Raw genomic sequence first — 25,831 nt, 5'->3', positions numbered from 1 at the left:
ATATGTGTAAGGAACAGGATCAAATAGCAAAGGGAGTGTTTTGGAAGAACCCGTGTGTTTGAAGGCAACTACATAAAATCCACATATAAGTGAAAACCCTGTCCTAAAAAGATGCCTGGCCTACAGAGGACCAGTCTAAAAACATGCACAGATATATTAGAACTGAGTCTAAAATAAAAGAAAAATACTGCGTCCAGTCCAGTCCATGGAGGCAGTTTGTGTGTGGCTCAGCCATGGTCGGGGCTGGGGTCCCATGGCCACGGTGGTGGCGTCTCCTTGTTTCAGGGGCTGTCCTGTAACTGTTCCAGCCTGGTCAGGCACAGATCATTAACACGGCTGGGTCAAGGGCACAAGCAGCCATTGCTCCACCTGCCAGCTCGTCCATCTACTAAAGGCCAGGTCTGCGATGAGTCCGGTTCTCCCCCAAGTGAGGAGTGGGGGCCAGAGGTAGCCCCAATGGCTGAGCGCTTGCCCCCCCCCCCACACACACGCACACACAGCACCAAGTGACAATGACGCATGTGTGCCCTTTTCAACTCTCCTGGCCTCCCTGAGAGAGCGCCGAATGTCTCATGTGAGTGTTGCGGTGTTTCCCAGCTCCCCAGCCTGTGTGAATTTCCCTTCTTCCCAAAGTATGAGGCGGCCTCCACTCAGAGCCTCGGCAGGGACCAGTATCTGGCAAGGGTTTTGTAATACTGTTTTGTTTCCATTCTATTGGTGGCTGCTGTTACCTTCTACTTCCAGTCTTTGGAGTGGTGATATAAAGTTTTCTTTTAAAGTCAACTTTTAAAGAAAGTCTAAGTGAATAAGCCAAACAAAAGCGAAAAGGGCAGTTTAAAGAAGGTTTAATTCCATCTAAACCTCCACCTGGCAGATTAAGACACGACACAGGAGGCTCGGTCACTCTGACCTTGGGTTACTCAACCAGGTAGTGGCAGAACTCGGAGGGGGACTCAGCACGGCTGACGGCCAGTCTTGGGTCTTTCCTCCGGAGTATAATATCACATTTCCTATGGAATCATGAATTACTTATCAACAAGTCTTGGGCCTCAAAGTACAGACTAGTTTGCAACCTCAGCAATATTATGCCAACAAAATTTAAAAGGGACTTAGGGTGGGAAATCACGACCCAGTGCCAGCTGGGTACACACTGGGTATTTGACACAAGAGCTCATTTCATCTTTCCAGCAGCCACGTTATCCCCACTTTACAGATGAAGAAGTAGAGGCTCAGAGAGAATGAATAAGTCACCCGGTCACGCTGTCCATGTAGAGCCAGCAGTTCTGGCCCAGATCTGTTTCCAAAGCCCACACTTTCTACTAATTCCTGTTTGCTGAGGGGTAGAGTAGAATCATTTTGTTGAGAATACACATTAAGCACCTATGCCATGCAGACACTGTGCCGGGCACAGAGGACACAGGGGATAAAGCTGGTAAGTCTAAGGTTGGGGTGGGGGAGAATTCGAGCCAGAGGGAAGGGCCCGTGGAGCAAAGGTGCAGGAACGGGGTGGGGGCATGGAGACTGTCCTCTGCTTTTACCCAGAGTCCACACCTGGTGGGAGGTGGAGGAAGGGGGAGGGGAGAGGTTATGAGCAGCAGGGGGAGACAGGGAGAGGAGGCTGAGAAAGGAGCAGAGGAAGGGGAAGAGGAGAGGGAAGGATGGGGCAAGAGGCAGAGGGTAGGGGTTTGCTGACTACCAGGTGTCAGGCACTGTTTGTTTGCTTTTTGTTTTTTGATTGACATGTAATTGACAAATAACATTGTATAAACTGAAGGGGTATAACCCTTTCATCTGATACATTTAGGTATCGCAATCTGATTACCACCAGAGTACTGTTTTCAATGCTTTACCCACATTATCTGTTTTAAGCCTTAGCAACCCTCTGAGACAGGGACTATCACGATCCCCATTTTTCAAGTGAAGACACTGAACTCCCGGGATCACACTGGTGGTCAGTGGAAGAGGAGAGATCCGCAGCCCAGGCCATGTCTTCACCACTCTGCTCTCCCTCCTTGGGTCCCAGCTGGACACTCACCTGCTGGAGGTCCTAACCTCCACTGGCAACATCCCCCTTCCTCCAGCCCCTTGGCATTCACTCACCTCTTCCTCTCTAAAAAGATGTGACATTTTAATCAGCCAAGGAACAGGATGCCTATCAAGTCAGGTTGACAATTCCCAGAACTGCATGGGGTGCAGGAGCTTACTGGCACAGAAAGGACGCCACAGACCATCCCTCTTTTACCAAGGAGGAAACTCTCTAGGGAGAACAAACAAGGGTGCAGCTAGATTCTCCCCATCCCGTGCCCAGAGCTGATCCTACGTGTGGATCCAAGGGAAGAGGGTGATCAGTTTTGGCTTAAATAACATCGACTTTCTTATTCATAAAAGCAATACATGAGAGACAAAAAAAAATTATCATCTTACCACCCTGGGAGAACCACTGTTAACATTTTGTGTAATTCTTTGCAGTTAAAGGGCTTTTAAAGTACAATCAAATGCCAGAGTATTAGATGCAAATGTGAAAAATAAAGTATTTTAAAAATAGATTCAACTTGGTGAATGTTTATTTGATCTCTGGATAGGGAAGCTTTATAAGTTAAAAATCAAAGATAGCAACCACAGAGGAAAAAAGATCAATGTGAACAACTTCACATAGAGAAAAAAAGGAGGGGGAGAAGCAGATGAAAACAGTCTTTCTGTCTATCAAAATCCAAACTGCAGAGGAAAAGCCTCAAATAGAATGTTACATTTAACAAAAAACAGGATGCAAAATTGTATATGCCATATGATCATGTGCATCACATGCGATTAACAAAATACATATCGCCTCACACCTGTTAGTGTGGCTACTATATTAAAACAAAAGAAAAACAAGTGTTAGAATGTGCAGAAATTGGAACCCTTGTGCTCTGCTGGTGGGAATATAAAATGGTGTAACTGCTATGGAAAACAATACAGTGGTTCCTCAAAAACCTAAAGATAGAATTACCATATGATCCAGCAATTCCCCTTCTGGGCATATACCCAAAAGATTTGAAAGCAGAATCTTAAAGAGATATTTGTACACCAATGTTCATAGCAGAATTACTCACAACAGCCAAAAGGTAGAAGCAACCCAAGTGTCCACTGATGGATTGAACAAATAAACAAAAGCTGGTATATTCATACCGTGGACTATCAATTCAGCCTTAAAAAGGAAAGAAATTTTGGCACATGCTACAAAAAGAAGTGAACCTTGAGGACATTATACTAAGTGAAATAAGCCAGTTACAAAAAGGACAATTACTGTATGATTCCACTTATGTGAGGAATTTACATGAACTCTCTCTTGAAGTTGGAATCCAGCCACGACATGGAGAAGCCCAAGCTCGCCTGCTGCAGAAAGATAGACACGTGGCCGGTCGCCCCCATTAGCCTGGCCAAAGCCTGCCCACTGTGAAAGGGGGCATCGAGGACCAAGAGCCCCAGTCCACTAAACACCTGACCGCTGCCTTATGAGTGAGCCCAGGTGAGACCAGCAGAAGACTCTCCCTGCTTAGCCCAAATTGCTGACCTCCAGAATCAGGAGCTAATCAATGATTGCTGTTTGAAGCCATTAAGTTTCAGGGGAGATACTGGGGCAGCAACAGATAATCAATGAAGTTCCTAGCACCCAACTGTGGAAGGAACTGAGCCCCAAAGTAGAATGATGGCAAAGTGCCACTAGGATAACCTTAAAGGAGTCGGGGGACTTCTGGCTTAGTTTCTGACATCATCAAGCCTAGGAGTTAGAGATGTGGGGAAGGAGAAAGACCTGGATGGTTGACAACCCCAGACACAACTTGCCACCAGCAAGGATTGAGAGGCTTGGAGATACTACTTGGCCGGCGACAGGGAAGATTTAGGGGACATGTGACTCTTCTATCCAATGGGACATGTTTTAGAAAAGAGTGGGCTCGGCTTCTTCTGGTGGTGCAGTGGTTAAGAATCCACCTGCCAACGCAGGGGACACGGGTTCGAGCCCTGGTCTGGGAAGATCCCACATGCCATGGAGGGACTGAGCCCGTGCGCCACAACTACTGAGCCTGCACTCCAGAGCTCGCAAGCCACAGCTACTGAAGCCCACTTGCCTGGAGCCTGTGCTCCGCAACAAGAGAAGCCACCACAATGAGAGGCCTGCCACTGCAGCGAAGAGTGGTCCCCACTTGCCGCAACTGGAGAAAGCCCCCACACAGCAACAAAGACCCAACGCAGCCAGAAAAAAAAAAAAAAAAAAAGAGTAGGCTCGCCTCAGCGCTGCTCACAGACTAATGGGTAGAAGCTGGAGGTGACAGATTCTCCTCTCAAATATAAGACTTTTCTAATAATTAATTTACTAGATTAATTTTAAGATCAGGTGCCTTAAAAACAGTAAACTATGATCATGTCATGTCTACAAGAAATGGGATGCCTCCTTTGGAGGGAAACTGAACAGGATGTTTGTTTTTTTTTTTTGGCCACACTGCAAGGCACGCAGGATCTTAGTTTCCCAACCAGGGATCGAACCCGTGCCGCAAGCAGTGAAAGCACAGAGTCCTACACACTGGACTGCCAGGGAAGTCTCTCCAGGATGATTTTTAAGACCTCATTTCAATTTGATTTTTCTTAAGTGGAATATTGTTATACTAGACATTTTTGGGAGGGTAAGCTACTCAATATTTTTGTGATGATGGGATTTGTTCTCAGGTAAAAGTATGCTTCTCATTAAAAATAAGAATTTATAGAAACACGGACATTGGAGTTAGAAAGATCTGGGTTTCAACTCCACCTTATTAACCACTGACCTTGAAAAGTTTTCTAATCTCAGTTTTGTCACCTAAAATAGGAATAATAGTAGTACCGCATAGACTTGTTATGAGATTTAAATGAAATAATGCACATCCGAGACACAGAAAATGACCCTAAGTGGTAACTGTTATGATTATCCCCCTTAAGGGAGGGGAGGAAGTGAAGAATGATGAAAGAGGTGAAAGAGGGCTAAGATATGAAAATCAGACTCATCCCCAATATAGCTGTGATGTATACACTGCACAACAACAGAAACAGGTGTGCGGATCAGCCTGGCAGGTGTCCTCAGCCTGGCTCCTGAGGGAAATGGGTCTCCTCCCAGGTCAGCCCGAACCGCCACTACCTCTCCCTCCAGCTTCCACAGTAGAGGTGTGTCAGCGTCGCCTGTGGACCAGGAAGGGGTCGTTCTGACCTCAGAGGAGCTAACACGCAGATGCCTAAACTGTTTCGAGCTCTCCACGTGGGGGTACAGCAAGAATCATCACAGGCACTGAGCAGAACAGTCAAAAACGATGACACTGGGGGATGAAGAGCTGCCAGGCTGCATTCAGATGTTTCCAACAGGACAAAAAGGGTCAGCCACATGTCCAGCTTCACTCATCGGTGCAAAGTAGGCCAAAGCTCTCCCTGACTTTCAGTCCCAGGAGTCAAGCTGTGCTGAAAACAAGGGCAAAAGATAACTCCTGGAAACACCTCCTGCTCTTTTATCTTCTCCCTTCTTCTGCCTCTATTCCTTAGCATTTTGTGATTGGCATTGGTAAAAGTACACTTCTCACTGAAAATGCTAAGAATTTATAGAAACATGGACATTGGAGTTAGAAGGATCTGGGTTTTAATTCCACTTTATTGACCACTGACCTTGAAAAGGTCTGTTTTGTGATGGCTCTGGTCAAGGATGATGGAACTAACACAGACAGCATTTTTTCATTAGCTGACAACTGCTGGGTGCTAGTCACTTTGCATTCTCTCAGATCATCTCATTTCATCCTCACCATGATCCTAGACAGCAAGTACCCATGTCAGGAGCAATGATTCTTGGAGAGAAGCAGTTTGCTCAAGGACCTAGAACTTGATGGGGCCAGAAACCCAGGGGGTAGGAATCCCGAGTGCCTCCTTCCACCGCTGCCTGACCCGGCCTCCCAAGGAGGTGTGGGGTGTTTCTGGACTTAGACTGCGAATACAACCCTGAGGTTTTAGTTCTAGAGCTGCATCTTGCACTGTGTCTGGGTGCCCTTCCCAAGGTTCTGGTGAAGGAACTTTATTTCATCTTCGGAGGAACCTAAGAAGCTTGTTTTTTCCTTTCTGTTGCTATTGTGAGTCACCAGGACCAAGAAAAGCCATGCCGCTTAGGAAGCACCTCCCTGCATCCTCACAGGGGGCAGCACAACAGGGCTCAGCTGGATGCAAGAGGCCCCCTTGGCCTCCTCTCTCCCACCGTCTAGAGGAAAAGAGGTGAGGGAGGGCGGGACAGGCCCGTCAGTCTTCAAGTATCTGCATAGCAACTGATGATTATTTACATTGGGGGACGCACCAATGTGAGCTTTAGACCCACCTTTTAGCTACAGATGTAACATCATTATTTCCATAAGCATTCTGAGCTGCTTCAAAGTCCCAAATGTAGGGACTTCCCTGGTGGCGCAGTGGTTAAGAATCCGCCTGCCAATGCAGGGGACACGGATAAGATCCCGGGTTCGGGATGATCCCACATGCCACGGAGCAACTAAGCCTGTGCGCCACAACTACTGAAGCCCGCGTGCCTAGAACCCGTGCTCCACAACAAGAGAAGCCACCACGAGAAGTCCATGCACCGCAACAAAGAGTAGCCCCGGCTCTCTGCAACCAAAGCCCGGGCGCAGCAACAAAGACCCAACACAGCAAATAAATAAATAAATTTCTTTTAAAAAAAAGTCCCAAATGTAAACACTGCTTAAGTAAGTTCCTATTCCTGAGCATCTGGAAGGGTCCGTCTTTTGGTAACCTGTTTTAAAATCAGCAGAAGGCTAAAATCTCTTAGGGAAAAATCTGTTTCACTCTCAGGGAATATGATTCAGCAAGTCTAGCTTCAGTGCTAATTCTGATGCAAGTTGTCTTTGGACACATTTTAAGAAACATTACTAAAAACACTATTTAAAACGTCTACTCTTGGACTTCCTTGGCGGTCCAGTGGTTAAGATTCCGTGCTTCCACTGCAGGGGACACAGGTTCAATCCCTGATTGGGGAACTAAGATCTTGCATGCCACGTGAGGAAAAAAAAAAAAAAATTCAGAACAGAAACCAAAGAAACAATCTAAAATGTCTAATCTTGTGACAGATATTTCATTCAACTTTGTACTTCTTTTGAATTTATCTTCCATATCCTTATCTATCTGTGACGTGAAGGAAGAGATGGTGTCCACTTGTGTTCCTATCCCTGGAAAAACCACCATATCTGCATGGAGCAGACAGTCAAATGTCTTTGACCAGAGCTGAACACTCAGTGGGCCCCTGGGCAGCCTCTCTGTGTCCTTTTCTGTCCCTAAGTTCCTGAATCTCTCTGAGGAGGTCGTGAGCCTCTCTCTAGGACTAGCATGGCTCTGCACCCAGGGCAGCGACAAGGAAGCCAATGACTGTTCCAGTCTGATCCCATCATTAACAGAACCGGCAGCCAGCCCAGACCATCGGCACATTTCTCAATTGCTCTGCTCCAGTGTCACTAGCCAAGTTCTACTCCATTTCCTTGGGCTGGAGTGAGCCAAGAAAAAGTCAAGTACATCAGAGAGAAGCTGCGGGAAGCCGGGGGCATGGGGCCAGCGGGGGGAGGGGGGACGGAGGGGCAGGGCCCCAGGAGGGTCACTTCACAACTCTTGTTTCAGGCCCATATCTGGCGTAGCCCAGCCATGCCACTTCTGCACCTTGCAAAGGAGGAAGAGGTGCTGTCATCTGTGGTTCTGTGGCCTCTTACAGAAGAGGAAACTAATGTTAAAGAACATGCGCTGAATGGGCACTTTTTCAGTCTCACGGCCCACAAGGTAGCTGACATTTCACTCAAGTGACCTTGGGATCAGAACTGGCAAAGTCCAGCTGAAAGTCCATACGAAGCTCTGCAGTGGGCAGGTACCAACTCCATTACATGTGGGACAGAACATTCTGTTGTTGGTTGAAAAAAAAAGTTTACAGAAAAGTGCATAATATCCTAGTATTTGCAGGGCAGAGAGATAAAAGAACATATGTAAACATTCGCTTGCATCTGATAGAAATCTTCCAGAAAGAACAGAAGAAACTGGTAACAGTGGTTTTCTTCCAGGAGATACCTTGGGAGACAAGAGTGAATGAGAGATGTTTCACTGTGTTTTTTGTGGGGTTTTTGGTACCTTTTAAACAATGTGAATTATTGCCAAATCATATACAATTACATTTTTACATTAAAAAGTTAGTTTTTAGACATTCATTTAGTATTTACTTAGCATATGCCCGGCACTAAGGTAGATGCTGTTCTCAAGAGCTGGGAGGGGAGGAGTGGAAACAGATAATCAAATAAATCATCACCTTGCAATGACAGATGTCAGCAACAGAGGAGAGGGCCCTCACCTTGCTGGGATGGAAAAGTGGAGAATCAGATAAGGTTTCCTGCAAGAAGTACTTTCTGGGCCAAGTCTTAAAGACGGAGACCAAGTAACTAGTACCAATTGCTGCAGGACTCCTAGAAGCCTGAACAGTGGTAAGTGTCCGGCCACCAAAAAACACAAGGACTTTAAGGACATCACTCTGAACTATTCTATACTAGTCCCTCGGATGTGGGAAAAATAGGGCGCAGCTGTGGAAAAAAGACTGAAAATATCAGATGCTATACCATATTCTGCCTCCTCTCCCCCGGTCCACTTTCCTCTACAGTAACCCAAACACACCAAATAATCCCACTGTGTAAGTTTCAGAAAAGTAACTAAAAGAGCTGACATTTAAAGCGCTTACAAGAACGCCTGGCACAAAGTGCTTTATAAACGCTAAAGTCAAATAAAGCCTATCGGAGAAGCAAAGCTGCGCAAACACCCCCCCAAAGGAGAATTCCCAAAGTCCCTGAGCTACTGGGGGAGCCCGGCCTGTAGGAACTTGGATTTTCTTCCCGATACTTTATTAAGATACTAGACTTCACAGAAGCCGGAGCGGGACCCGCACTTGGAAGGGCAGAGCCGGCCCCGCCCTCGACCTGGATAGCAGGCGCCCTTCAGTCCCCTCTGCCTCGGTTTCCTCGATTCGGAAACCCCAGCAAGAACGCTCGAGCCTCCTCCAACTCCTCGACCCAGGCGATGTGCCCAGGAGAAATGAAGAACGCCCTGAGGATGTTGCGCAAACCCCCCGGGCATGGCGAGCAGGTGGCCTCCATGCGCCCGCCGCGAAGTGCCGCGAGCGCAGACAGGTGCCCGCCGGTGCGCCGCCCCTCTCTCCGCGTCGCCCCCGCGAGCACACGGGCCCAGGGCCTCCCAGCCCAGTGCCTCAGCGCGGCCTCCCCGGACGCGCGGTGCCCAGCCCGGCCGCGAGGCCGCCCGCCCCGCCTCCCCACGCGCGGTGCCCGGTGCCCACGCCGTGGCGGGGACGTGCGCCCTCGGACGTCCGGCAGAGGGGCTTCCCGCAGGCGCAGCCCGCGCCGCCGGCCCGCCGTCGCTCACCAGTTCCCCGAGCCCACGATGCACACTTTCAGGGGCGCCGCTGCCATGGCCAGGCCGGAACGCAGCAGACCGGCGCGCGCCTCCCTGGCCGGCCGCCCGCTCCGCCTCCGCCTCCTCCCGCTCGGCCTGAACCAGCTGAGGCTCGCAGCAGCCCGCCCCTCCCGCCTGTCGGCCAATGGCCGCTACCACCCCCGCCCGAGCGCACAGGGCTACAGCTGACAGCCGGGAGGGCCCGCCCCGCCACTCCCGAGAACCACCGCGCACGCCCGGGCCCGGCTGGCCCCTGGCCCCGCTCCGGCACCGCCCAGCCCTGCCCGAGGCCTGTCGGGACTTGTAGTCCGCGCCCCCTGGATCGACGCTCCCGCCGCGCCCCTTGCTTCCCCGGGCGGTTGCGACCTGACGCGCGCTCCGGGCGCCGGGGGCTGCACTAGCCTCCCCGCGGAGCAGTCCTGACCCGGCTGGCCTAGGTGCCCCCCACTCCGACCCTCTCGGGAAGAGCTGCCGGGGCTGCAATTTGGAGCCGAGAGAGGAGCCTGGATTGACTCTGAAGTCAACCAGGCTTGGTCCAGAGCTCGAAGTGGCCACCCCATCCTCTTCAGCTTCCGCCTCTCTTGTGGAAACAAGAAACCACCTGGCACCGCCGAACTTCGCGGTGGCCGTGTATCTTCTGAGGCCTTCGGGACTTGGCCGGACAGTACCTGCGCTCTAGGGAGGGGGAGACCTAGACACGGGCGGCGTCGCCGTCACCCACTGGCTTGGCAGGACTGGCCTCCTCATGGTCTTCGCCCCAGGACACCAGGAGGTTTGCGGTTGAGACCACGCTTCCCTCCTTCCTGAGAAACGGGACGCTGTGTATCCATTGTGAGCATCACTTTCCACCAGGCGCCACGCTGGACCCTGAGGAGGAGGACAAAGCGGTGTGAACCAGGGTTTCTGAAACTCCGCTGCAGCTCTGAGTCTCCGGAGCTTTTCAAAATCCCCACGCCCAGTCAGCACCCCAGACCAATTGCATCAGAATCTCCCGGAATGGGATACAAAACATTCAAATTTTTTAAAGTTCAAGGGGTGATTGCCAAAGGACTCAAGATTGAGAACCAGAGAACTAAAATATCAGTGGAGACTGGCTGAGGAAACAAATACTCTAGTACCTAGAAAAATACTAGGCTTATTAGTTTGATGCCCAGAGGATTAACTGTTATTTTTGTTTTCACTTCTACATTGTATGAAAAATTTATCTCTCTTACTTATGATACTTAGGCAAGGAACTACTTAGAATGAGTGAGACGGAGCATGCCCTCCACTCCTTACTGGTGGTTAGCTCTCAGTTATTTGCCAGGAAAGATACCAAAGCGGGAATGATGTGAAGGATGGGCTATCCAAGCTTTATTCATTTTTTTCCCCTTGCCATTTGTGTTACCAAACAGGTTTGTCTAATTAAGTAATGAACTCATGTACTTGAGGAGTCAACATACTTTGCCAAGATTCACACCAACTGATCGGCTCACTTTTAGCCTTTGCCTAAAAGATTTGTTCTTTATATGGACGCTCCCATTCCGCAATGCTGCAACTGCACCTGCATGAAAATGAACTGCTTGGATGTTCTGTGGACCCATTCTGCACAACATCATACAGGATTTATCAATCAGCGGAGATGCATGACATATTGTGCCAGGATGGACATAGTGAGTAGTCATTTATTTTCTAGACTGGCTACAAAGATCATGCAAAATTACATGTATCAACAGGGATATGTACATACATAGTATACCTGTAAGGGAAAAGAAGGGAAGGAAACACAAAATACAGGATTGTGGTTCTAGTGGAGAGGAAGGTTGGTTATGCTTTACATTTTTACATATATTATAAACATTTTTGTGTATTGATTTAATGAAGGTCGTGGGGGAGGGGAGAAGCTCCAGGACAGAGGAGTGAGACAATCCAGTGCTGAGATGGCTGGTCCTCTGCCAGTCCCCCTCCTGGTCAGCTAAGATAGCAGGGCTGCCGAGGTTGGCCTCCTGTGGGTCACCCAGAAGAGGGTTAAACAACTTGGAGGACGACAAGTTAGCCCATCTCACTGGACGTGTGAACTCTTGAGGGACCTGGAGAAGTCCCAGGGTGTATACGATTTGGTGTGTGGAGACAGCACCTGACAACATAACTGGGGTATGCATGTATCTTGGTAAAAACTCACCAGGCAGCGAGGAGAAGCCAGGCAGCCCTTTAGAAACTCAGCCTAGCAATCTCCTTAGCCAGGTCATTGAGTTCACGCAGCACACTTCTGATTTTCTGCATTACAGGAGGCACAGCAACACTATTCCAAACTTTCCTATATAACTGGAGTCTCCTTTACTCTCTTGGCTCCAGCTAACATTTTCCTTCGTTCTCTTAAGCCCTCACCACCAGGCTCCTACCGTGTCCCTAACACCCTCCCAGGGCCTTTCGACTCCTGCCTGCTACCCGGTCCCAAAGCCAATGCTGCATGTCAGGTGGCAGCAACACTCCACTTGCAGGTCTCAGCATCCGCCTGGTTATTTCTTGTTGTTTAACAAAGCATCCCAAAGTTAGATCTCCAAGCAACCACATTCATTTCTTTAGCTGCAGAATCAGAGAGGGAGGCTCTCTTCACATGGGGTGCACGGTCAAAGGGGGCTGGAGGATCCACTTCCAAGCTGGCTCATTCGCATGCTGGCAAGTCGGTGCCCACTGCTGGCTGGTGGGCTGCAGGCCTGAGTGTTCTCCACGTGGGTGGGCCTCCCCAAAAGCTGCTTCCCCTTGTGCCTGTATCCTACCAGCAAACATCTCAAGGGAAAGGAAACGAAAGTTGCCAGTTTCTTAAGACTTGAACCCCTAAATAAATCACAGCATCACTTCTGTCATGTGATCTTTTGGTCAAGAAATCACAGAGGCCAAATTCTAGGGGAGGGGACATAGGCCTCACCTCTCAGTAAGACAATGTCAGAGAAGTTGGGGGCCAGGTTTTAAAACTGCCACAATCTGTAGTGTATTTTCATATTATAAGTGAGGACAAGAGATACAGCAAGACTAAAAAAGACTTCCCAAAGTTCCCATGGGGAGTCAGAGCCAGGAATTGGGGATTCTGTATCTTACACTCATCTGACTACTCATTCATTCAGTGTGTATTTACTGAGCACCTGCTGTGTGCCAGTTGCGGTGCTAGGTCCAAGGGATGAAGTATGAAACGAGAGGCAAGGTCCCTCCCCTCTTACATACTTACATTTAGCGGGAGATACAGGGCCAGTTGACAGGTAATTACCCTACAGTGTAATTTACTATGGCAACCCAGAAAAAATCTGTCCCAGATTTGGGGGCTCACGGAAGGCTTCTTAAATAAAGTAAGATCTTTGTTGAAGCCTGAAGAAAAAGGTGCTGTTGGCAAGGTGAAGGGCTGGCGGCGGGTCGGCACACAAAGGAGCTCTTCCAGGCAGAGGGAAGAGTATCAGCTAAGATTCAGAGACAGATGACATGCTCAGGAACTAAAAGGAGCTCAGTATGGTTGGAAGGGAGAAGGAATAAGGGAAAGAGTATGAGGCGCAGGGTAAATGGAGAGAAATGAAGGTAGGGAGGTAGAGGAACTGCCTGATCATGATTGGCCTTATAAATGATATCAAAGAATTAGAACTTAAATCCTGAGGGCAGAAGAAGCCATTGTAGGGTTTAAAGGAGGAGCTTGACATTGTCAGGGCCAGGAGGCAGAGGCCAGGTGGGAGCCTGCTGCAGTGTTTATTCTTTTTTTTTTTTAATTAATTTTTATTGGAGTATAGTTGATTTACAGTGTTGTGTTAGTTTCAGGTGTGCAGGAAAGTGATTCAGTTATACATATATACACACTCCTTTTTAGATTCTTTTCCCATATAGGTCATTACAGAGTACTGAGTAGAGTTCCCGGTGCTGTACAATAGGTCCTTATCAGTTATCTGTTTTATTTATTTATTTATTTATTTATCTATTGGCCACACCATGCGGCATGCAGGATCTTAGTTCCCCGACCAGGGATTGAATCCGGGCCCTCAGCAGTGAAAGCATCAAGTCCTAATCACTGGACCACCAGGATATTCCCTAGTTATCTGTTTTATATATAGTAGTGTATATATGTCAATCCCAATCTCCCAATTTATCCCTCTCCCCTCTTCCCCCCCTTGGTAACCATAAGTTTGTTTTCTACATCTGTGATGCAGTGTTTATTCTACATGAGAGGTGATACTGGCTTAGATAGGACGGAGGCTGGTGTGGTGGTGATGGCGATGGGGAGACATGGGTGAAACTGAGACATATCTAGGAAGTAGAAAAATAAGACCTACTACTTTCTTGGGGGCAGAGAGAGGAAGGAGTCTAGGACGACTCCAGCTTTCAGGCTTGGGCAACTGAATGAGTATCATTTGCTAAAACAGGAAGAGGAATTGATCTGGAGAGAAGGGTGATGAGCTCAGTTCTGGAGAAGTTAAGTCTCAGGAGTCCATTTGGATTCCATGTGCAGATTTCAGGGAGGCAGTTAGAGACACATTTGCAGATCATCAGCACATACTTGGAAATCCCAAGGGGTCAGTGTCTAGGACACTGCCAGGCACAGAGTAGACACTCAATAAATGTTGAGTGAAAGTGCTTGACATCACTCACAGAGATGGGTCAAGCATCAAAGGAAGACAAACCAGGACAGGACTCTGAAATGGACTTAACATTTAAGAGCCTGAGAGGATGAGAAAGGAGCAGCAGGAATGCAGAGTGTGGTGTTATGGTTGCAAAGGAAGACCACATTTCCAGAAGGAGGGGTGGTCACAGGGGAGTTTGAGAGTGGTCAGACAAGATGAGACCAGAGTGCATCTTTCAAGCTAGCAGAAAGAAGGCTGCCAGCAAAGTATGGTCGTGCAGGTAGCACACTGCACAAGGCCAGTGGGCGCCATGCACATTGTGGACATTGCAGATTGGTGTGCTTGAGAGGACCATTTTCTGACAGAGGGAAGCAAGTATCTTGAGGAAGGGATACCTTTTTCCAGTCCACACTGGAAAGGTCTGGTATGGGCTAACCACTGCCCTTGTTGTTGGTGGGCCCGGTGAGAAGACTTCAGTTTCAGTTCTGGGCAGAGATTTTGGTGGGTGGAGGCATAAATGGAAAGCAAAGAAATAGCGCTTGAGAGAGTGTAGACTCTGCTTTCTAGAAGTTTGGCTGTCAGCAGAAGATGAGGGCTAGGGATGTGTGGGGAGGGACGGCGAAACCGAAGGGGGAAGGGAAGAATTCATAGGGCTTTTTTTTCCCTTTAAATTATGCGGGAAAGGCTAGAACATGTTGAAATATTCCTAGGAAGGAACCAGTAGAGAGGAAGAGGTTGAAAACACAGAAGAGGAGAATGAGAGGGAAAGTAGGAGAGGGAGAGAGGGATTAGCCTTAAATTAGATGAGATGATCGGAGAAGGACTCTGAGCAGGGACACCTGAGTGAATCAAAGGAGCCAGCACTCCAGGGAGGGGGAGTAGCCAGTGCAAAGGCCCTGAGGCAGGAAATAGCCTCCGTGTTTAAGGAACAGAAAGAGCTGTAGAATAGTGAATAGTGAACAAATATGAGAAAGGGGAGAATTGCAAAATCTGTGTCAACACAAGCATTAAAGTAAATAATGATAAATAACAAGAATTTACAGTATAGCACAGGGAACTGTATTCAATATCTTGTAATAACCTTTAATGGAAAAGAATCTGAAGAAGAATATACATATACATGTATAACTGAATCAGTTTTCTGTACAACTGAAACTAACACAATGTTGTAAATCAATGTACTTCAACTTAAAAAACTAATAAGTAAATAATAACTAAAAATAAATAAATAATGATAGTAATGGGCTTAAACCCTTTGAATGAACTAAAAATTCATGGGTCTATGGTGATTTAAAGAAATACGTAAACAGGGCTTCCCTGGTAGCGCAGTGGTTGAGAGTCCGCCTGCCGATGCAGGGGACACGGGTTCGTGCCCCGGTCCGGGAAGATCCCACACGCCGCGGAGAGGCTGGGCCCGTGAGCCATGGCCGCTGAGCCTGCGCGTCGGAGCCTGTGCTCCGCAACGGGAGAGGCCACAACAGTGAGAGGCCTGCGTACCGCAAAAAAAAAAAAAAAAAAGAAAAGAAAAAGAAATACGTAAACAATCTAGCAGAAGGGAGGGCTCCTGCTTACAGTAGCATGCCAACTAGTAAACACATGAGGGAAGAACAGTGCTCCACAGTCGTCAGTGGGTGCCAAAATAGTGGTAGAAGTTTGATGAGGGACAGGATATTTACGGAGCGTCAAAGTTTCCACGCAAATTGCTTACAGGGGATAAAAAACTTCACAGTAGAGAAGACTGACCGACACCACCTTAACCAATTGGGCAACATCGACATTACCCGTGATGGGACACACATGCCTTCTTTAGCTGGATCGAGAAGGCATTTAGTTAACATTCGTTTGTCGAAAAAATATTTTGAAATAACTCCCAGGATTTTATAAATTAAACACATTTTTACTTGTCTGGAAGTCTGACAGAGAATCATCATTTTTTTTTTCCAAGTAAGGATATAAACCATTTGCCATATACTATTCGCATTTCATTTATTTTGATTCATCTTATTTATTTTAATTTGATTAATTAATTAATTTATTGAATAACTGCTGCATTCACAGGATTTAAAATCCAAAAGGATGGAAAGGGTATACAGTGAAATTCTCTCTCCCTCCCTTTTCCAGCCCCCAGTTCCCTCCCTTGAGGAGACATTGTTACCAGTTTCTCTTACAGACACATTATTCTGTTGCCTGCATCCCCACTTAACATTATTTCATATTGCAAATGCCAGTCAATGCCAAAAACTATGCACATAATTAAAACGCAAAATGAAGGATGTAAAGAATAAATTAAGCTCTTTAGAAAACTCTCCCCACAGAGTCTTTCTTTTCCTTATTTTTCTGTGGCACTGAAGACGTTTTCACAGGCTGGTATTGGTTAAATTCATTCCTCTAATTCCAGGGAAGATGTAAACTTGGGTTGCCCTCGAGAAACATTTTATCTACTCTGTCCCGCAGTACATGCATCACTTCCTAATTACACACCGTACAGCCCCCAGTGGTAACATTTGTTCTTAGTACGACAGGCTTCAACTGAAATTGCCCATCTTCAGTATTGGTATTGACAGTCTAATTAGAAAGTACAGATTTTTGGCCAAAGAAAACAGTGTCTCATTCTGGAAATGTATATGGGCTTTTATCTCACTTCCTTGGGGAAAAGAGACAGAATAGATGAAAGGCAGATTTCGCTGCTTGAAGAAAACAAATAGAGTTCCAGACACAGCAGTAGCCAGTGTCAATTATAATCTGTTCATACCAAAGTATTAAATTATCAAAAGGGTTGTGCACCAGGTTGTATCCACCAAATGTACCTTTTCACCAGCCCCTTAGACTGGGGTGGTGTAAGGATTTGTTGCTTGTTTTAAAGATCATACTACTATAACCTACCTTTTTTTTAATATATAAATTTATTTATTTTATTTTATTTTTGGCTGCGTTGGGTCTTTGTTGCTGTGCGCGGACTTTCTCTAGTTGCGGCGAGTGGGGGCTGCTCTTTGTTGCGGTGCGCAGGCTTCTCATTGTGGTGGCTTCTCTTGTTGCGGAGCTTGGGCTCTAGGCGTGCGAGCTTTAGCAGGTGTGGCTCATGGGCTCAGTAGTTGCGGCACATGGGCTCAGTAGTTGTGGCACGCAGGCTCAGTAGTTGTGGCTTGAGGGCTCTAGAGCGCAGGTTCAGTAGTTGTGGTGCATGGGCTTAGTTGCTCCACGGCATATGGGATCTTCCCAGACCAGGGATTGAACCCATGTCCCCTGAATTGGCAGGCGGATTCTTAACCACTGCGCCACCAGGGAAGTCTATAACCTACCTTTAGTTAGGAGCCAGCTCTTAGCCAAGCACTGGGTATTATTATTCATTACATCTGGTGTACCAGCCACCTTGGATGACTTGGAGAACTTGGGAGTTTTAAAGATGAAATTATCAGACTCAGCACTGTACCCTACCAGAGAGAGTCAGAGATACTTATTCAGTTTCCACCTGATTAAAAATCAAATGTTAACCTGGTCTTGGTTCTAGATTTGAGTCTTATTTGTGTGCTTATTCAACACTGAACTCCTACCATATGCTGGGAGCTGAGGATACAATGTTGAACAAAAGAGGCAAAGGTTAGTCTGGAAAGGAGATCAGATAAAGAAACAATATCTTCCACAGAGTCCAGCCTGATGTTGCTCTGATAGGAAACAGGGGACTCTGGGAACAGATGGGAGTGGTACCCACTGTGCCCAGAGCACCAGGTAAGACTTTCTGGAAGAAGGATGTCTGAACTGAAGGATGAGTAGTAATTAAATGGGAGAAGACTGAGGCAGAGAGAATAGCACATGTGAAGGCTTGGAGGCAGAAGAAACCTAGCTCTTGGTTCCTTTGAGAACTGAAAGTTCAGTCACTTAGAGGATAGAGCAAGAGGTAAAGACAGATGATGCAGACAGGAGGACAGGGACCAGGTCATGGAGAGTTCTCTTGTAGGGGTTGGGATTTTATTTTGAAGGCAGAGGGGGAATATTGAAGCATTTAGGCGGATAAGTGATGTGGTCGTATTTGTCTTAGAGACGATCACTCTGGTTGCATTTGAAGGGGTGAGGGGGGGAGGAAGTTAAGGATGACTTGCAGATTTCTGACTTGGGTAGCTGGGTGGGTGGGAGTGTTTTGAGGCAGAAGTTGCCTTTCTTGGCAAAAGCAAAACATCTGTTGCTTTTCTAGTTTTCCTCTTTTCCAGACCATGAAATTAGATGCCATGCCTGTGTTACATTCATGCCCAGCTGTATTCAAGATTGCTTGTAGTTTTATGTAAATGACCTGCCAGCATAAGAGATGTGATTAAATTTGTAAAAGATTGGCACTTCGGAGGAATTAAAATTTTTCCATTCTTAGGTCAGTTCTCCATGCAAGACAGAGTTGGGTACAGCTTAGCCCTCATAATATCACTGTCACTCTCCATGGGTTTTTTTCTCTTAATTTTTAAAAACCAAAGTAATACATACACATAGTTTTAAACTGTGTATTGTACTAAATACTACTAAATGGAAAGTGACAATCCACCTAGATTCCACTCCCTGGAAATAACCACTTTCAACTACTTTTGGTCTTTCATCTGATATTTACTTCCATATTTCTAAATAGTGTTCTTATACTACTATTTCTTTTTAAAGTAAAGTTTTGCGGTAAGTAATATGTTCATGTGGTCCTAAAATAAGACATGTAGAAAGAAATACAGTAAAGAGTCTCTCTCCTTCTATTTCCCATCAGTCTACTTCCCACCCAATCCACTTTCCTCAGGTCACCACTGTTAGTTTTCTATATGTACCTGTATACGAGAAAATAACATTATATATTTCCTTTTCTTTTTTTCACACAAAAGGTGGCATAGTACCCCTCGTCAATCAGGGTGAAGTAGAATGTGTTGCGGTAACAAACCATCCAGACACCTTAGCGGCTTCTTTCTCATTCATGCTCTGTGTCCTCCCTTGGTGGTCTCACGTTTTCCTCATACAAGGTTGCAAACCAGCTGAATCTCTGCCATCGGGAGTGTCATGCTTGTGATGGCAAGAGGCAGGGAATATAACAAATTGTTCTTAGGCCCCTAAAGGCTTCCTCCCAGAGGTGACATGTGTCACTTCTGCTCCCATTCATTGAGCAAAGCATGTCACGTGGATCTGACTGTTTAAAGGGGGCAGGGAAGTGCAAACGTATCCTGTGCCCAGGACTCAGAGAGCTGGATGTGCTGGTGGACCACATTGATGGTCACCTCATAGACACACCACTCTGCACCTTGCTTTTTTTCAGCAAAGAACATATTTAATCATGCCCTATTTGCTCCATTTGAGCAAATAGAGCATCTTTATTTATTTATTTTTTTTAAAAGGAGATGGACATTTGCATTTTCCCCAATGTTTCCTTTACAAAAAAGGGCTGCAGTGAATATTCAGATGTTATTTTGCACATACGTGAATATATGTCTAGGATCAATTCCCATAAGTGGCATTGCTGGTTCAAAGAGTACACACATTTGTAATTTTGATAGGTATGGTCAAATTGCTCTCCACAGAGAATAGGCCAGTTTACCTTCTTCCCAGAGCCTTGCGAAAGGAGGGAGTGTATTACCAAACTTGTGGGATTTCACCAGTTTGATGGGTGAAAATATTCTCACTTTATTTTTACACTATTATTTTTACACTCTTATTATGAATAAAGTTTTCTGCTACTTCTTGATTTGTATAATTCAAATATCCTGTAATAGTAGACGGGGAGTTACTTCATTAACACTGGTGCCCACCCCACCTCCACCACTCCACATGCACCTATTTCCTCCCCAACATCCTCTCTGCTCTGTAATTGCATCACAGTTTGGGGTCGATTCAGTAATTAGTTTGCCTTTTTATGACATGTAAACATATTTAGCTATAGCACTGAGAAGTGTATTATAATAAGATTTCCTCTTGTGTATTCTTTCTCCCCCTTGGACTTAATAATTGCCTTGGTTTTTTGCTCACATTTTTTTTTTCTACCAATCCTTAAAGTTTTATCATTTGCTCCATTGGATCAAGTATATTCCTGTCAGTAGTTTCCCCCAAATGATCAAATGTATTGACTATTTTATTGATCCTATCTTTACCTGGTGATTTCCTTCCCACTGTCTTCTGTCTCTTTTTTTTTTTTTTTTTTTGGTCTTCATGGCTGCATGCGGGCTTTCTCGAGTTGAGGCGAGAGGGGGCTACGCTTCGTTGTGGTGCGCGGGCTTCGCGTTGCAGTGGCCTCTCTTGCCGTGGAGCACGGGCTCTAGGCGTGCAGGCTTCAGTAGCTGTGACACGCGGGCTCAGTAGTTGTGGCTCGTGGGCTCTAGAGCACAGGCTTAGTAGCTGTGGCGCACGGGCCTAGCTGCTCCATGGTATATAGGATCTTCCCGGACCAGGGCTCGAACCTGTGTCCCCTGCACTGGCAGGTGGACTCTTAACCACTGTGCCACCAGGGAAGCCCTGTCTTCTGTCTCTTACACCATCCTGACCTATTTGCTCTCTAAGCCTGCTTCTTGGATCCCATGTCCTTCTTCTTGGATTACTCCTTAGTTAAGTAGAGCATATCAATCAAGAACTTCTTAAAAATTCTGTTTCTAGGTCTTTAATGGCTTTGTTCTGACCTCACCTTGATATTGGACTAGTATGACATCGTTGGGTAAAGATCATTTTCTCTCAAATTATGGAGATGTTATTCATTGGCCACTAGTATCCAGTGATGTGTGAAATAATACAGTTCAGTTCTGTGTGTCCTCCAGGATCCATTCTTCCTTTTTCCTTTAGTAAGAAAATGCCTGACTTCTAGCTTCGCTGGAGATCACATTTCCTAGCCTTCCTTGCAGTGCTCTCTGGACAGATGACTTGAGTTCTGACCAGTAGACTGAGTTGAAATCCTGCTTTCCACTTCCAGATTGTAACCTGGAAGGAATCAGTGTCCAAAGTCCTTTCACTTTTCCCTCTTCCCCGAAGAGGGATGCAGACATGATGGAGGGACCTAGGTTCGCCCCCTAAACTCAGAACTAGAAGCTGGACTGTGGATTCCTGAGCTACCCTTCCAGCCCTGGGCTCTACCTCTGAGCTATGGCTGGAGCTGGGAATAAATTTCTATTTTGATTACACTGCTCCATTTTCTGTATCTCCGTGTTAAAGCCACTCAGATTATTCCCTACTACACTGTTCCTTTCTATACGACCTGTGTTTCTTTCTCTGAAACTTTTAGGATCCTCTTTTTAACCCCAGTGTCCTGAAATTTCATGATTATGGCCCTGTCACGGGTCTTTCTAAATTCGGTGATGCACTTTCCATCGGAATTATTATGTTTTTCAATTCTTGTCTCATTTCTTGAGGAGTTAGATCCTATCTATTTTCTCTGTAGTTTCTGTCTGCAACTTTCATCATTTAGCATTTGTGTACTTCACTGAAGTCCTGCCGCCACTCTTACTTTCTGGATTTTATCTTTCAGCTCTTTTGGTGCTTCTTTTTTTTTTTTTTTTAAAGGCTGTGTTGGTGGTTTCATCTCCAAGAGTTCTTTCTCATTATTCTTTTTTGTCTCTTTGAACATATTAAGAATAGATTTTTTCCCCTTCGTTGTCTTTTGTGTTTGCATTATCCTGTGTGTGTTATCTGTCACGGCAGAGGCTTTTCCACACGTTTGGTGTTGTGAGCTGTTCATAGTTAAGCGTGAGGCACCTCTAGGTGGCTTGGGCGGGCTTGTCAACAGAGGGGCAGCAGGGCTTTTATGTAAGGCACTCCCAAATGTCATTATCCTGATGACTTTTCTCCAGAGCAGGTTAACTTCTCAAGAGGAGAATTCTGTAGTTTCCTGGCAGGGTGGAGGGCATATGCCTCATCCTTAAAGTTGAGAGGGAGAGAGATCACATGTACACTTCAAACTCGCTTTCACATATAAAGATATTAATGATTCACTTTAGTGAGCCAAGGATCATAACATATGCATACTGTAGCATGTTTGTTCATTTAACAAATATTTATGACTCTCTCAGTGTGTGTGTGTGTGTGTGTGTGTGTGTGTGTGTGTGTGTGTGTGTGTGTGTGTTTGTAATGCTGGTAAGACAGAACTGAGAAAAACCCCATCTCTGCTTTGGTTTGTAGCAGATGTGATCACAATGTATGGTCAGATAAGGACTGCCGTGATGGGGGTGGCGATGCCAGGCAGGGGAATCACCTGTATTTTGCAGGGAAAGGGGGAGAGTGGGTGGGGGAGGGACTCTACTCCTTTCTGCCCATTTTACAGATATGGAGTTTCCCTTCCTGCTTGTCCCCTCTCCTGCTCCCCCCCCCCAAAAAATAAACCCAGGTCTACCAATTATATATTGATAAATCAATATGTGTTGGTAAAACCTTTGACATGCCAGTACTCCTGAGAAAATGAAAGCCTACCTGTCATTCATACCTTGGTATTAATTATGTTACCCAGATAATCACTTAAAGTTAACTAAACTATGGGATGTTAAATGTAAGAAAGGAAGATCACTAACTGCCCGTCTAAGAGAAAGCTGAATGTATTTGCTTGCCTGGAAAGGGAGAGCTATGCCATTCAGTCTGAGTTCAGAGTGTTATCCAGAAACTGGGTTTGCCTCTTGGTGAGTGTCGAGCCAAAAGACGCAACCAAGCCAGAGATCGAGAGAAGGAAGGATTTACTACTTGCAGCAAATAAGGAGAACACTGGGGATCTTTCCCAAAGCAGTGTCTCCCCGAACTGCAAAATTGGGGAAGTTCTAAGCTAAGGGAACATGCACGCTCATGAAGGGGCTTGAGCTGAGTAAGGCATCAGCATAGAATCAGGACAAAGGTCGACAGAGTCCAGGCTTCAGCCGATTGAAGCCACAGTGGTCAGGAAAAGTCAACATCATCATCCCTTAGGTTCCAGTTGATATGGTTGTTGAGCACCCCCCGAGGAGGGTAGGGTTAAATTCTGTAAAATAGCTCAAGAAAGCGCTTCACGCTAATCTTTACCATGAAACAGAACTGGGAGTTTACAACTGGTTTATTATCTTTGCTGTTGTTACTTTTCTTTCTTGGTAACAATAGTTTGTCCTTTTGTTCCCTTCAGATCATTACTACTGAGACCCATTCAAGGGCAAGCATTGGCCAGGCTTAGATCATAAAATGTCTTAGGCCAAAAATGGCTTCTCTTATGTCAAGAAAGACATGCCTGGTTCTCTTTCTCGGGGGACCCTTGACCTTATCTGCTTACAAGAGCAGAAATTGGAAGGGCTAGGTACAGAGCAAGAAGGGAGCAGGTAAAAACAAGGTAGCCTGCTGAGCTCTGGTCTCTGCATGGTACACAGGGAGGACTGTAAACTCTCCTTTGTAAACAGTCACTTTCCTTCCAAGTGTCACATCAGTGATTCTGAGAAGCCTAGATTCAAACAGATCCAGGAGGGGCCCAGGACAGGATTCAGTAGACAGGATTGTCTAAAGATAGTTGAAACTTAACAAGACGTTCTTGTTGTTTTGTTTTTTAAAACAGGGACCAAGTGGTTCCATGACAGTGTGGATTGAGTTTACAGGAAGCTTGGAGGCCTTGCAGGTGGGACATTCCCGAGGTAGCATTAAGGGGTCTGAAATAAAGGAGGAAGTCTTTGACAGTGTCAGGGGGATGTAGAGAGCCTTAAGTGTGTCTGTTTGGAAGAGGAACTTAATAGACTTTGCTGCTTTACCTAGGGTCTTAGGGTCTCTCTCCCCTACATCTGCAACCATTCCTGGTGGTCTTGGCTCCTCTCCATGCAGTAATGAGGAAGTTGGAAAGTTGATCACATTTAGCTGAATCAAAAGGAACCCCACCCAGTCCTTTGGGACAGGCTATCCATTTAGAAACCGTCTTGGGACTTACCCGGTGGTGCAGTGGTTATGAATCCACCTGCCAGTGCGGGGGACATGTGTTCGATCCCTGGTCCGGGAAGATCCCGCATGCTGCAGAGCAAGTAAGCCCGTGCGCCACAACTACTGAGCCCATGTGCCACAACTACTGAAGCCCGTGCACCTAGAGCCTGTGCTCCGCAACAAGGGAAGCCACCACAAATAAAAGCATGTACACCGTGAAAAAGAGTAGCCCCTGCTCTCTGCAACAAGAGAAAACCTGCGTGCAGTAATGAAGACCCAACACAGCCAATAAATAAATAAATAAATAAAATTAATTTTTAAAAAATTTAAAAAAAAAAGAAAGAAACCATCTTGCACAGCCTTTGGTCTCTTTTTGTTGCCCTTCTCTGACTTTAGTCTTTGTTCTTGGTTTTTCCTTTTTGATGTCTTTTCTCCCTACTTTCCCTGAGGTTTTAATTCCCCCATGCTCCCCAGGATCCACCTCTGTGGACATTTCCTGAGCTGTACCTTCCTCTATTCCTATAGGGTCCAGATCCTTCACCTCCATTGCCAGTTAAACTTCAGGAAGTTGTGTAAAATATGGAACAGATCAGTGATGAATATCCTAATATAAAAGAGCTCTTATAACTTAGAGAGAAAACTGAATATCCTAGCAGAAAAATGAGCACAAGATAGGAAAAGAGAATTTGTACCAGCAGAAACACAAAGGACCAATAAACATGTAGAAACCTTCAGGATCAGAGGTAATATTTAGATGAGGGAAAGAACAGGTAACCTTTAAAAAATGTATATCTTCTAAATGTTCAATAATAGATATGTATTACTTCTGTAACAAAAGAACAGCAATAAAATATGTTCAAACCATCCGGGATTCAAGTCCTGCTTGGTTCATCTTGGTTGAGGAGTTTGTAAAGGATGGAACAGGCTTTTTGTATTCCCCATTCAAAAAAAACATTTACTGGGACGGTCCAGTGGTTAGAACTCTGCACCTTCACTGCCGAGGGCTTGGGTTCAGGTGAGATTTCTGAGCAGGCCTCTGATGTTTTAGATTCTACTTTGTGGGGCAGCTGCCTTCAGAGAGAGCTGATAAGGACTCAGTGCTGATGGTTTCCTTGTCAGCTGATTCCTGGAAGAGAAACCGGTCTTTGGGTGTATTTCCAGAGGCAGTACCGTGATTCTTGGGAGTCACAGAGAGAGCTGGACAGAGACAGAATGGGCCTCACAGGAAGGAGGATCTTAGCATGGAGGTCTCAGAGCAGAGCCTCGATGACTGTTTGTAAGAGAACCTGCTAGACGGGCCCATCCTTGGTGGACCACACACCTTAACGGCTGCTTTTGTACTATTTACATTCTATGACTCTATTTGTCCATGTAACTGCCCCTAATGGCACCAGCAGGACCAAACTAGAAGACAAAGCTGAGTTTATAGCTCGCCATACGCTACCTGCACAAAGGCAGGGGAAGGCAAGTTGGAAAGGGATTAGAATAAGGATTTCGGTTTGTGACCTTGACCAGGACTGGATGAGGAGGCAACTATGCAGGACTGGCGAGGAATTTGAGGGATTCAAAGAATCTTAAGGTGCAAAGTATCTGTTGATGGTTTCCACTGAAGGGTGATGTATCTTTCAGGAAGTTCCTGTTCTGAACAATCTAGCCTTTTGTCTCGGTGTAATCTTCTGGAATAGTAGTCATGCTGAGGAGGACAGTGGAATTCTAAAGTTAAATCAACACAGCCTCTAAAGGGTGTGGGGGGCAGGTGGCCTCAGTCCTCAGGGCCCAAGCTGCCTGTGTGGGGAGATGGTTTGCATTCTCATATTTAAAGTTGAATCTAAGAGAAGAGTGCTCTTTTTTGTACATTTTTACTCACCTTGCTTTCCCAGGTCGACTGCTTTACTGGGGAAGAGGACACATTAACTGCCGATCAGTTC

The 25,831-nt window shown here is 46.1% G+C and overlaps 2 protein-coding genes across 5 annotated transcripts in view; one reads left to right on the top strand and one right to left on the bottom strand.

Moving 5' to 3' along the window:
- GPD1L (glycerol-3-phosphate dehydrogenase 1 like) overlaps positions 1 to 9,612 on the bottom strand; it is a 56,920-nt gene extending 47,308 nt beyond the window's left edge. For all 3 annotated transcript variants that reach the window (XM_067753594.1, XM_067753596.1, XM_067753595.1), the window contains exon 1: positions 9,451 to 9,612. In XM_067753594.1, coding sequence (XP_067609695.1) covers positions 9,451 to 9,497 — 47 coding nt within the window. In that variant the 5' untranslated portion in view covers positions 9,498 to 9,612. The remainder of the gene's footprint in view (positions 1 to 9,450) is intronic.
- Positions 9,613 to 9,821: 209 nt separating this feature from the next.
- OSBPL10 (oxysterol binding protein like 10) overlaps positions 9,822 to 25,831 on the top strand; it is a 376,742-nt gene continuing 360,732 nt past the window's right edge. Inside the window, exon 1 of one of the 2 annotated variants that reach the window (XM_067753588.1) lies at positions 9,822 to 11,132. In XM_067753588.1, coding sequence (XP_067609689.1) covers positions 11,009 to 11,132 — 124 coding nt within the window. In that variant the 5' untranslated portion in view covers positions 9,822 to 11,008. The remainder of the gene's footprint in view (positions 11,133 to 25,831) is intronic. The other variant, XM_067753586.1, reaches the window with a different exon arrangement.

The sequence above is a fragment of the Pseudorca crassidens genome, chromosome 10 (genome assembly GCF_039906515.1).
Source record: "Pseudorca crassidens isolate mPseCra1 chromosome 10, mPseCra1.hap1, whole genome shotgun sequence".
Taxonomy (NCBI): Eukaryota; Metazoa; Chordata; class Mammalia; order Artiodactyla; family Delphinidae; genus Pseudorca; species Pseudorca crassidens.
This window is presented reverse-complemented; position numbering and strand designations above follow the sequence as displayed.